This window comes from Leucoraja erinacea, chromosome 33 (assembly GCF_028641065.1).
Source record: "Leucoraja erinacea ecotype New England chromosome 33, Leri_hhj_1, whole genome shotgun sequence".
Classification (NCBI taxonomy): Eukaryota; Metazoa; Chordata; class Chondrichthyes; order Rajiformes; family Rajidae; genus Leucoraja; species Leucoraja erinaceus.
In genome coordinates, this window is record NC_073409.1 from 8,726,285 (window position 1) to 8,739,419 (window position 13,135).

The 13,135-nt window shown below is 42.3% G+C and overlaps 2 protein-coding genes across 7 annotated transcripts in view; one reads left to right on the forward strand and one right to left on the reverse strand.

Annotated features, from left to right (window-relative positions):
• The window catches only part of rnf111 (ring finger protein 111), a 64,565-nt gene extending 60,069 nt beyond the window's left edge, over positions 1-4,496 (reverse strand). Inside the window, exon 1 of one of the 2 annotated variants that reach the window (XM_055661210.1) lies at positions 4,072-4,496. The gene's annotated coding sequence lies outside the window, so the exon portion shown is untranslated. The remainder of the gene's footprint in view (positions 1-4,071) is intronic. The other variant, XM_055661209.1, reaches the window with a different exon arrangement.
• A 1,544-nt stretch (positions 4,497-6,040) lies between these two features.
• sltm (SAFB-like, transcription modulator) overlaps positions 6,041-13,135 on the forward strand; it is a 49,586-nt gene continuing 42,491 nt past the window's right edge. For 2 of the 5 annotated variants that reach the window (XM_055661211.1, XM_055661215.1), the window contains exons 1-2: positions 6,043-6,257; positions 7,279-7,357. In XM_055661211.1, the coding sequence (XP_055517186.1) occupies positions 6,123-6,257; positions 7,279-7,357 (214 nt within the window). In that variant the 5' untranslated portion in view covers positions 6,043-6,122. Of the gene's footprint in view, positions 6,258-7,278; positions 7,358-13,135 lie in introns of all 5 variants that reach the window. The other 3 variants (XM_055661216.1, XM_055661212.1, XM_055661213.1) reach the window with 3 other exon arrangements.

Here is a 13,135-nt window from a genome sequence, read left to right on the forward strand (position 1 = left end):
CACAATTTTTCTTTATTATTGCATTTAATTTTATTATTCAGTCTGAATGTGTACGAACAGGATGCATTCAAGCTTAAGCGAGTTCCAGACAGACTTGCAGCAACTCATTATCTTTATGATAATCTTAAGAGAAAATTTCAAGCAACCAAATATATTATATTTGAGCAAAAATCCCTAATATCATAAAGAGTTACAGAAATAAACTACATCTCTACACTAACTGACATTAATTAACCAAAAATTCATAATTTTGTCCGACCCAATAATTGATTATTCAATTCAGTAATAAGATGCAGTGAAAGTAAAGGAAGTTTGATATCAGGAGAAATAGGTCACTGTCGTCCTATGCCTTGCCACTCTGCATGCTTTGCTACACTATTTAAGTAAATGTGCTTTTTTCCTAACACAAATTCAAACCCCATACAGTAATGAAGTCTTCTTCTTCGTGCGAATGAAAGCAAAGCAATAATGGATGTGCCAGGTCAGTACCCAAGACAAACATTTAGCTGTATACTTAAATCAACTGTGACTTACTAAGACCAACATATTCTTATTTCTGAAGAAAGCTGAATATAGAAATATGACATGCAACTACTGTAAATCAATAAGAAAGAAATGTTGTAAACCCACACATCTATTCTGCAAAACAGTCGAATTAAATATTAAAGGTAAAAGTATTAACTCTGTAAAATGTTTTTACATCATGCCAGTTCAGTATCTTTTGCTTTTTCTTAAATGGATCATAATGTTCAGCATTGTTAAATAAGAAAAAAATCTGTATTGTTGGTCAGGCGGAGTACAGATTTCAGAGTACTATTTCAGAGCTCGTTTACTCTGCAAATAACAAAAAATAAATGGAATTCTAGTGTATGAATATTTATGGTATGGCATATGAAACGGAATAAATTCTATTTCATACAATTATTAGGTTAAATCAAACAGAACTTTTTGTCAAAAAGATAACTGGCCTTTGTACAACAATCTTAAATTACAAGTCGATCCAAAAGACACAGACATTTCATGTCGTGCAATGAGATGTCATGTTCAGTGAGAACATTTGAGCTACAAAAACTGAAGTTTATATCACCAACACAGCCTGATTAAATGTATGCCTATATGAACAGTGAGCCAAGTCCTGATTTATTAGCAATTTGACATCTCTCCCTCTTATCCAAAAGATAAAATTCTAAACTGACAGCCCATCCAGGGAACAAAATGGTTAATGACTGTTTTATCCCCCATAATGATGGCCCTATTTAGAAAAAAATGTGTAAAATTCTATTACCTCAAACAATATTAAATCTTGCAGAGGTGAAATTAATTCATAATTAATGATAATCTTATTTTCACCTGAAAAGATAAAGGTGCACAAAAATCTAGTTTTATAATAATTTTACATTAAGTATTTCCTTTGGGTTTTTGCGATGACAGAATCATTGGGTTTGGAAAGTTAAATTTTGACAATTATTTTATAAGCTTTTCCCCCCCCTTTATTTAACTGTCTTATTAAAAACATAGAAAAATAGGTACAGGAATAGGCCATTCGGCCCTTTGAGCCAGCACCGCCATTCAATATGATCATGGATGATCATCTAAAATCAGTAACCCATTCCTGCTTTTTCCGCATACCCCCCCGATTCCTTTAGCCCCAAGAGCTAAATCTAACTCTCTTGAAAACATCCAGTGAATCAGCCTCCACTGCCTTCTGTGGCAGAGAATTCCACAGATTCACAACCCTCTGGGTGAAAACGTTTTTCATCATGTCAGTCCTAAATGGCCTACCCCTCATTTTTAACCTTTGACCGCTGGTTCAGGACTCCCCCAACATCGGGAACATTTTTCCTGCATCTAGCCTGTCCAATCCTATAAGAATTGTATATGTTTCTATTAGATCCCCTCTCACCCTTCTAAATTCCAGAGAATACAAGCTCAGTCGACCCATTCTTGCATCATATGCCAGTCCCGCCATCCCGGGAATCCTGGTGAACCTGCGCTGCACTCCCTCAAAAACAATAATGTCCCTCCTCAAATTAGGAGAACAAAATTGCACACAATACTCCAGGTGTGGTGTCACCAGGGCCCTGTGCAACCGCAGTTGGACCTCCTTGCTCCTGAAATCAAATCTTCACTGTCTGCTGTGCCTGCATTCTTACTTTCAGTGACTGATGAACAAGCACACCCAGGTCTGATTGCACCTCCCCTTTTCCTAATCTGACACCATTCAGTTAATAATCTGCCTTCCTGTTCTTGCCACCAAAGTGGATAACCTCACATTTATCCATATTATACTGCATCTGCCCACTTACCCAACCTATCCAAGTCACCCTGCAGCCAAAAAGCATCCTCTTCACAGCTCACACTGCCACCCAGCTTTGTGTCATCCACAAACTTGGAGATGTTACATTTAATTCCCTTGTCTAAATCGTTAATATACATTTTAAATAACTGGGGGCCCAGCACCGAGCCTTGCGGCACCCCACTAGTCACTGACTGCCATTCTGAAAAGCACCCGTTAATTCCTACTCTGCTTCCTGTCTGCCTACCAGTTCTCTATCCATGTCAATACCATACCCCCAATAACATGGGCTCTAATTTTGCACATTAATCTCTTGTGTGGGACCTTGTCAAAGGCTTTTTGAAAGTCCAGATACACCACATCCACTGGCTCTCCCTTATCCATTCTACTTGTTACATCCTCAAAAAATTCCAGAAGATTAGTCAAGCATGATTTCCCCTTCACAAATCCATGCTGACTTTGACTGATCCTGTCACTGCTTTCCAAATGCACTGCTATAACATCCTTAATAATCGACTCAAGCATCTTCCCCACTACCGATGTTAAAGCCCTGTCCCACGGTGCGAGTTCATTCCAAGAGTTCTCCCGAGTTTGCCCTGATTCGAACACTGAGATTTACGGTAATGGGCACTCGTCAGTACTCGGGGCTCTCATGGACATTTTTCATCATGTTGAAAAATCTTCACGAATCTTCCCGTGCTTACCTGCCGTTAGCGAGTCTTCCCGAGTACTTGCCGTTAGTGCTAAGAGACGTCCCCGAGCTCCGACGTACCTGCTACGTTCATTCTCCGTGCTTCCCACGAGTTTGATTTTTTTTTTAAACTCGGGAGAGCTCTTGGAATGAACTCGTACCGTGGAACAGGGCTTTAAGGCTAATTGGTCTATAATTTCCCGTTTTTTCGCTCCCATCTTAAAAAGTGGAGTTACATTGGCTACCCTCCAGTCCACAGAAAACATTGGAAAATGATCACCAATGCATCCAGGATTTCTTGGGCCACCTCCTTGAGTACTCTGGGATGCAGACCATCAGGCCCTGGGGATTTATCTGCCTTCAGTCCCAACAGTTTATCTTACACCATTTCATGTGACATCAATTTAAAAAGTTAATAGAAAACAATTTAAACAATAAAATGTATTAAAGGCTTAAATTCAAGCCTCACTTTCAGAACCAAATCTAAACTAGTTTTGACTATCCTTCAACAGATGACAAAATACAATTTAAACCATAAAAATCATAAAGGCTTAAAATCAGCATCGGTTACATTGATGCACTCACTTTCAGAATCAAATCTAAAGTACTGTTGACTTTCCTGCACAGATATTAATAACTGCTCAATTGAATATGAAAATAGGAAGACATTACATAAGATTCAAGACTTCCCGTTATAAAGTATTCAATCAATCAACACAGATAGTTCAACTGCTATTGAGAATCCTACATCACTCCCTGGCAACCACAGTTAAAACAACACTTAAAATAATTTTCACTGCGCATCTGTTAAAATGTGGTAAAGACTTGCAAGAGAATATCGAAGGCTTTCAAACTTCTCCCCACCCCCCACACCCTCCTTACAAGTGCTATTGAATAAATAATGCGGAGGTTTGGGGGAGGCGAGAAGAGAGTCACACACTACAAGCCTACAAACGTCAGCAGCTCGAAGGGAGATGACCAGGCCGGGACTTTAGATTCACTTTTTAACCTGCCGGGAAGACGGTTAAAATACTGTGTGGAATTAAAATAGAAAAATGTCGAGTGACATCAAAAAGGAGCTTACCGAAGCTTCGGCGCAAGTGCTACCAGTCGCACATTATCTCCACACAGAGGTTTATTGAGATATTTCTTTGAAGAATTGGCCTCTTGTTTACAGCAGCGCCGAGTCGACGGCGATCGCAGCGCGGCCCGGGGAGGCTCGCGCGAGTCTTGCACAATACACCGCACGGCACTCCCCCGGCTTCACGACAGCGACGGCCTTCGCCACAGCCACTCTCATTTACGTCACCGGCTTTGTTAGCTGGGGCCAAAACATGAACAGATCGCCTCTTGCAACCACCTCTCCGACCTCTCCCCCCACCAAATGTTGGTTAATGTCCGAAACAAAAGTGATCGGTGTCGGTCGGCTCTGATAAAACATTCACTGAGAGCCGCTTTCAGCTGTGAGACGGGCGGGGAGACGGTGAAGCGCATGCGTTGCAGTGACTTTGGCTGCTGCAGACACTGGTAGAAGCTCTCAGGATGGGGGAAGATGCAGGAGTTTTACAGCTCGATGCAATTCAAAATTACATCATCTTTCTCAAAAATATACCAGTGTTATATCAATGAATTTGGACGGTGCAGCTGATAGAGCTGCTATCTCTCAGCGCCAGAGACCTGGGTTCGATGCTGAGCTCTGGTGCGGTCTGTGTGGAGTTTGCACGTTCTCCCTGTTACCTACCGAAGATAGACACAAAAAGCTGGAGCAACTCAGCGGGTCGGACAGTTTCTGGAGAAAATGAATGCTTTTTGTGGCTATCTTCCGTTTAAACCAGCATCTGCATCTACTTCCTACACACTCCCTTGTACCGTATGAGCTTCTTCCCACATCCCAAAGTGCGGGTTTTTATGGGATAATCTTCAAAATCGCTCCTAGTGTGTAAGAAGTGGATGCGAAAGTGGGATAACGTACTGTGAACGATCGATGGTCGGTGTGGTCTCGGTGGGCTGAAGGGCCTGTTTCCATGCTGCATATTTTAATCGATCAAATTTAAGACTGAAGTCTGAAGAAGGGTCTCGACCCGAAACATCACACATTGCTTCTCTCCAGAGATGCTACCTGTCCCGCTGTGGTACTCCAGCATTTTGTATCTTCGGTGTATATTTAACTAGCAAATGCAGTTCCTTCCGATAAATTTAACCCAGCCAGCCCATCAGCAAACATTCGTGGGGGCAATTAGGACAAACATTTTCACCAGGACTTTAGTGTTTTTGTGAAGTGAGAGTGAGGACCATGAAATCTTTCAATCCAAAAAAGCATTCGTGCCTTCCATTTATCAGTGAAAGGCTTAAAGTCGCGCTTCCTAAAGTGGTGGCCCATCAGGACGTTTTTCCTGTCAGATTTAATTCGCTGTCACTACCCCTACATGCCCAGCGGGAACTGGGACCCTACCGGCTCCTCCTCCCCGGTAGAAACCGTGCCCCTCTGCCCCCTGCCCGTCCCACTGCCTGTCCTCAATGGAAGCCGCCCCACCCCCCTCCCCCTGCCCTCTCCCGAACCCCGCTGGTGGTCCCCACCACCATTCCCTGTCCCCTTGAGGGCGGGCTCTCATCAACTCCCTGTCCTCGCTAGAGGCCAGCCCCACACACTCCATCCTCGCAAGAGGCCGGGTCCCCACCCATGCTTTCCCCCTCCCTCCCTGAGGGAGGCCGGGCCCCATCCACTACCACTCTCTATCCCGACTCTCTCGCCCCCTCCTTTGCGGCAGCAGCAGCTGACTACATCCGGGCGCCTGACGGAACGCGCGCGGGGTGGAGGGCGGGGTCACGCGGGGGGGGGGGGGGGGGGGGAGCCGGGTGCCGGGTTGTGCGCGCGCGAGAGAGGGCGGGGTCACGTGGCGCGGGGGAGGGGGTGCCGGGCTGCGCTCGCGGGGGGGGGGGGGGGGTTGGCGGACTGCGCACGCGCAAGCAGTGAAGAGGGGGCGGGGTCACGTGGCGCGGGGGAGGGGAGTGTCGGGCTGCGCTCGCGGGGAGCGGGGGTTGGCGGACTGCGCGCGCGCGCAAGCAGTGAAGAGGGGGCGGGGTCGCGTTGCCAGCGCTCGAGCACGGGTCGGGTCGGTGGTGGAGACGCGTAAAATGGCCGCTGTTCCCAGCGCCGTCGAGGCACGGTGCATCACAGATTTGCGTGTCGTAGATCTCAAATCAGAACTTAAACGGCGGAATCTAGACATAAGTGGTGTCAAAAATGTTCTCATTGCAAGGCTGAAACAGGTGCGAGAAGCCTTCGTTAAAGTGAAAGAAGGCCGCGGCTTATCGCCGCCGCCTTTTTGTGGGCCTTGGCCAAAGCCTACCTCCACGGTTCCAATGGGAACTGTTGTAAATGTTTAACTGTTAAACTGTTTAACGTCTGTTTTGCGTCAACACAAATAGGTCACAGTAAATTAAATGTCCTTTTATCGGTGAAAATGATTGTTTTGTGTTATAAGGTTGTATCATTTCATTTCATTTACAAATTAGTGAAAGGTCCGATTAACGTCCGTTAATACATATGTTTTGATCCAGTGTATATTATCGATAATGTTTGGTCGGAGTTTGCATCCGTAAATAGACTGGCACTCAGACAGAACGTGTTTTTTAATACTATCGCAAACCAACCCCTTATCTGACATAAACTCGGTTAAAAACTAATAATTTTCACTTATTGTGGTTTGATATAAAATCTACCCACAATTTCCGTTTCAGCAAGTATTTATTTTGACGAGTATAACTTTAGAAAACAAACATTTTGAGAACAAAAATTAGCAGATATTGGAAATTTGAAATAAAATAAAATACTGTAAAATAAGGAGCAGTATAAATGTTTCAAGTTAAAGACTGTTTAGCAATATGGGAGAGGTCTGATCAAGGGTCTTTGACCTGCAATGGTAATACTTTATTTTCTTCACATGCCTACTTTTTGACATGTTAGGTGTTGTCAGTGCTTTCTGTTACATAAAAATACGTGATTTTTGTATGTAGAAATAGATATATTGTCCAGTGTATTTGTTGGCCTCAATCTCTAGTATTGTCTCATGATTATTCAAAGAAAAAAAATTGTAGTCTTTGAAGTTATTTGAAGTGGGAAAGGCGATTAATAAAATGTAGTCTTACAGTTTTTGCTGGGAGTATGTACTGCACTTTATCTCAGATGTATGCACATTTTCTAAGTTATTTTGCCTACTATTTTAAAATTTTCCATTATTGCAAATGTAATGCTAGATTTTTAAAAGCTTGTTTTACTTTACTATAATAGGCAATAGAAGAGGAGGGAGGTGATCCTGATAACATTCAGCTTTCTGAAACGCCGTCAAAGAAAACACCTAAAAGCAAAGGTTATCCCCTTATTATTATTTGCTGTACTCGTTTATGAAATGATAACCCTTATTTTCTAACAAAATAACACAAACTTTGTGATCGGTCAAAAAATTGTTTTCTTTGTCTCTTCCTTATTTTGCCACTGTTTTAAGATTTGGGTTACAGTGAACCTATTTACTTATTCTCTCTGAATACATTCAAGAAGAAAGTTAAAAGTTTTCTCAATGTGTTTTAAAATATTGTTAGAAATGTAGTCAGTCTGAAGAAGTGTCTCGACATGAAACGAGTCACCCATTCCTTCTCACCAGAGATGCCCCCTGACCCGCTGAGTTATTCCAGCATGTTGTGTCTAGTTCAATATTCTTGTTCATTGTCTATTACTGCTGAGGATTGAATGTGTAAACTTTACTATGTTGAAAAAGATAGCAATAGTTTTACGAGTGCTGTACAGATAAAGTGTAATAGAGTCGTGGAGGGTTTAGACAGAAGAGTAATATTAAATATTGATGAGACCAGAAAATGACTTTTCTGTCATTGGGAATTAAAAAAAATAACTTTTGAGATACAATATCACCAGTGTAACATGTTGAGGAAGAATGGGGGAAAACCAGGCACTACAGATGCTGTTTTACAAAGGAAGTAAACAAAATGCTGGAGTAATTCAACGGGTCAGGCTGAGTCCATGGAGAATGTAGATAGGGGACACTTCGTGTTAGAACACTTCTTCATATTGATTGTATGGGTCTGCAATCGGTCTGAGGAAGGTTTCTGACCCAAAACATCTATCCATGTTCTCTAGGGATGCTGCATATGTAATAGAAATATAATCACATGTGGTTAAAGTGTACATGTTCAAATTTTATTCAAGGCCATTTTCATACATTTTTGCTTCACTGTGTGGAAATTACAGCTGTACAGTAGTCCCCCATATCAGGGCACCATAATGTTTGGGACACATGGCTTCACAGACGTTTGTAATTGCCTCCTTATTGCAAGTATAAGCGAGCTCTCAGCACCTAGTCTTTCCGTCACCTTTGGAAATTTTTATTGCTATTTATCGATATGAAGACCAAAGTTCTGCCAGTGAAAGTCAAAGAAGCCATTATGAGCCTGAGAAACAAGAATAAAAATGTTAGAGACATCAGCCAAACCTTAGGCTTACCAAAATCAATTGTTTGGAACATCATTAAGAAGAAAGAGAGCACTGGTGAGTTTACTAATCGCAAAGGGACTGGCAGGCCAAGGAAGACCTCCACAGTGATGACAGAATTCTCTCTGTAATGAAGAAAAATCCCCAAACAGCTGTCTGACAGATCAGAAACACTCTTCAGGAGTCGGGTGTGGATTTGCCAATGACCACTGTCTGCAGAAGACTTCATGAACAAAAATGCGAAGGCTACACTACAAAATGCAAACCACTGGTTAGCCGCAAAAATAGGATGACCGGGTTACAGTTTGTCAAGAAGTACTTAAAAGAGCAACCACAGTTCTTGGAAAAAGGTCTTGCGGACAGATGAGACGAAGATTAACATATCAGAGTGATGGCAAAAGCAAAGTATTGGGGAGAGAAGGAACTGCCCAAGATCCAAAGCATACCACCTCATCTGTGAAACGCTGGTGAGGGTGTTATGGCCTGGTCACGTATGGCTGCTGAAGGTACTGGCTCACTTTTCTTCATTGATGATACAACTGCTAATGGTAGTAGCATAATGAATTCTGAAGTGGATGAGGAAGTCCTCGACTTCCTCATCCACAGACCACAGTCTGTTCGTATTGGTGGAAATGTATCAGCCTCGATAACAATCAGCACGGGAGCACCTCAAGCCTGCGTGCTCAGCCGCCTGCTGTATTCACTCTATACTCATGACTGCGTAGCTGGTCATAGTGCAAACTCCATCATCAAGTTCGCTGACGACACCACTGTTGTGGGACCTATCACTGATGGGGATGAGTCGGAGTATAGAAGAGAGATCGAGCGACTGTCCATATAGTGCTAACGCAATAACCTGGCCCTCAACACCAGCAAAACCAAGGAACTGATTGTTGACTTTGGAAGGAGTTGGATGGGGACCCACAGTCCCGTTTATATCAACGATGGTTGAACGGGGCAACAGCTTCAAATTCCTCGGCGTGCACATCTCTGAAGATCTTTCCTGGTCTGAGAACACTAATGCAATCATCAAGAAAGCTCATCAGCGCCTTTACTTCCTGAGAAGATTACGGAGAGTCAGTTTGTCAAGGAGGACTCTCTCTAACTTCTACAGGTGCATAGTAGTGAGCATGCTGACTGGTTGCATTGTGGCTTGTTTCGGCAACTTGAGCGCCTGGAGAGGAAGAGACTACAAAAAGTAGTAAACACTGCCCAGTCCATCATTGGCTCTGACCTTCCTTCCATCGAGGGGATTTATCACAGTCGCTGCCTCAAAGGCTGGCAGTATCATCAAAGACCCACACCATCCTGGCCACACACTCATCTCCCTGCTACCTTCAGATAGAAGGTACAGGAGCCTGAAGACTGCAACAACCAGGTTCAGGAATAGCTACTTTCCCACAACCATCAGGCTATTAAACCTGGCTCAGACAAAACTCGGAACATTAATAACCCATTATTTGTTATTTGCACTTTATTAGTTAGTTTATTTATTCATGTGTTTTGTAGTCAATGCCTATTATGTTCTGTTGTGCTGAAGCAAAGCAAGAATTTCATTGTCCTATCAGGGACACATGACAATAAACTCTCTTGAACTTGAACATCCTATCTGCTCAAGTTCAAACAATGCCTCAAAACACATTGACTGGCGGTTCATTCTACTGCAAGACAATAATCCCAAACTACTGGTAAAGCAACAAAGTTTACAAAACTATAAAATGGGCAATTCCCGAGTGGCCGATTTGAACGCAATTGAGCATGCCTTTTATATGCTGAAAAGAAAACTGAACCCCCTAAAACAAGCATAAGCTAAAGATGGCTGTAATATAGGTCTGGCAGAGTATCACCAGAGAAGACACCCAGCAACTGGTGATGTCAATAAATTGCAGACTTTAAGCTGTCCATTGCATGTAAAGGATATGAAACAAAATACTAACCATTTACATGACATTGCTGTGTCCCAAACATTATGGTGCCCTGAAATGGGGGGACTCTGTATAAACACTGTTGTAAATGTCCTTTATTAAAATCTGACACTGTGCACTCTAACCACATGTGATTTATTCTATTACAAATTTCAAATTGTGGAGCACAGAGGCAAATAAATAAATGATGGGTCTTTATCCCAAACATTACTTTATGGCACTGTAAGTCTCCCATTTATTTGTAATTAAGCGTGTACATGACCAAGATTCTATTCCAAGTAGAATTAAGCCTTTCTGCTGTAATATAAGTTTCAGTATTATGTAGCTATGTTGTAAGATCCCGTTTAGGTTAGATTGGTGAAATAGAACTGTAAATAGAAAGACAAGAGAATACCACCTAGTCACATAAGCATGCTATGCCATTTGGTCTTGGATGTCATCAAAGAGATGGAAGATGTCAACTGCAATACAATCAAGCAGCACTTGCTCGCTAATAAGTAGCCATCCCCTCATGGGTTCCTTCACCTTAAGCCCCCTGATCAAGTCTGGTTCATTGCACAGCACCAAGCGCAAAATTGACTTTTCTCTAGCAGGCTTGACCACGAGCTGTTCTAAGAAGCTATCTCACAGGCATTCTACAAATTCCTTCTCTTGCGACCCAGTGCTAACCTGATTTTTCCCAGTCTACTTGCATATTGGAACCCTCCATGACTACAGTAACATTGTTTTTCTTACATGCCTTTTCCATTTCCTAATGTAATTTGTGCCCTACATACTGACTACTAATCGTAGGTCTGCATTTTACTCCCATCAGGATCTTTTTATCAATGCAATTGGCTAACTTGTTTTTTCACTCTACACACAAAAATTCTATGTCTTCTGATCCAATATCATTTCTTGCTAAGGATGGATTTCATTCCTTACCAATAGTGCCTTTCCAGCCCTCTGCCCACCTTCCTATCTTTTTTGTTTGCGAAGGAACTGTGGATGCTGGTTTAAACCAAACATCGACAGAAAGAGCTAAATTAACTCAGTAGGACAGACATCATCTCTGGAGAGGAAGAATGGGTGGTGTTTTGGGCAAGACCCTGCCTCAGTGTGCTCTGAGGAAAGGTCTTGACCCAAAACATCACCCATACCTTCTCTCCAGAGATGCTGCCTGTCCTGCTGAGTTCCACTCATCTTTTTTGATAGCATGTGTATCTGTGCCATTCAGCTCCTAGCACTGATCCCCTTTTAGCCATGACTCAGTGATGCCCACAACATCATACCTGCCCATTTCTAAGCGCTACCAGCTCAACCTCCTTGTTTTGTACACAGCGTGCATTTAGATGCAACGCCATCAGTCCATCACCCCTCTTCTCAAAATGGTTGCTGTGTTGCCTGACATTCGACTTGCAGGTCCAGCAACATTTGACAACGGACAAAGCGATCTGTTTGGTTAGCATTCCATTCACTATCCTACACGTTATTCCGTACATCATCTGTTATTGTGTGCCATTTGCAAAAGGCACTGATATTATTAACCTAAGTTACTCTTGACAGCAAAAAACAAAGTGCTAGAGGAACCCAATGGGTCACTTAACGTCTGTGAAGGGAATGGGCAAATAGTGTTTGGAGTCACGACCCCATTTTCAGACTCTGATAGCACCTCTCAAACCAGATCCTCTGCCACCAAGAAGGACATAGTCAATTGTTGAAAGGGAACATCAATTCATGCAGTTCCTCAAAGTCATGCACTGCACTGACTTGGAATGTATAAATGCTGGACTTGGCTTCCCAACAGCATTTTAGCCTTGCTAGCAAGACCCACAATCTTAAAAATGGATACAAACGTGATCATGGTGGATCTGATCTTAGCTTTGGTTCTCCATAATCCTCTATTCTCCTACAGACTAAAGATCTGCCTGTGTCTGGCTTGAAAGTATTCTATGATTTCACTTCAATTGCTCTGTGGAAATTGCCAATGATTCACAATCCTTAGAAGAAATTGCTCCCTAATTCTAGAGCTTTCTAAAAAAAAGAATGCTCTTGTTTTATCCTGTCAAGCCCCTTTGGACCGTAGTAATATTTCATTAAAATTACCCCTCATTGTTCCAAACTTTATTGGCTTTAGTTTAATTTCTTAAATATTGTCTGATGAAATAGCCCTTTAATTCAGGAATCAATTGTGGGGAGCCTTCTGTGAATTGTCTTTAATTAAGATGTACGCCTTTAGTGAAAAAAAGACCAACATGATGCAGTTTTTTGAGATGTGCTTTCAACGATCAGCCGTGATCACAATGAATGGCGGTGCTGGCTCCAAGGGCCAAATGGCCTCCTGCACCTATTTTCTATGTTTCTATGTAAGGATGGCCTAGAAAGTTGTAGGAAGACTTCACAATGGTGGTACTTGTTTGTGGTAAAAAATCAACATTCCATTTGGCTACCTAATCACTTGCTATACCACATGCTACCTTGGAGTTTTGGGTACTACCATACCCAGATCCTTCTGTAATTTTATCTCTTTCTCTTTAAGCATTATTCTGTTTTACTATTCTTGTTACCAATGTGGATAACCATCTACATCCCAATTTTTTTTTTTGTGCAATCACTTGATCCTTTTGCAGACCTTACAATTTGCTTTCCTACCTTTTATTGTACCATCAGCAAATTTGGCTCTCTGACACGTGTACAATATCTTCAAACAGAAATTCAGTTGCAACACTTAAATGGAAAAA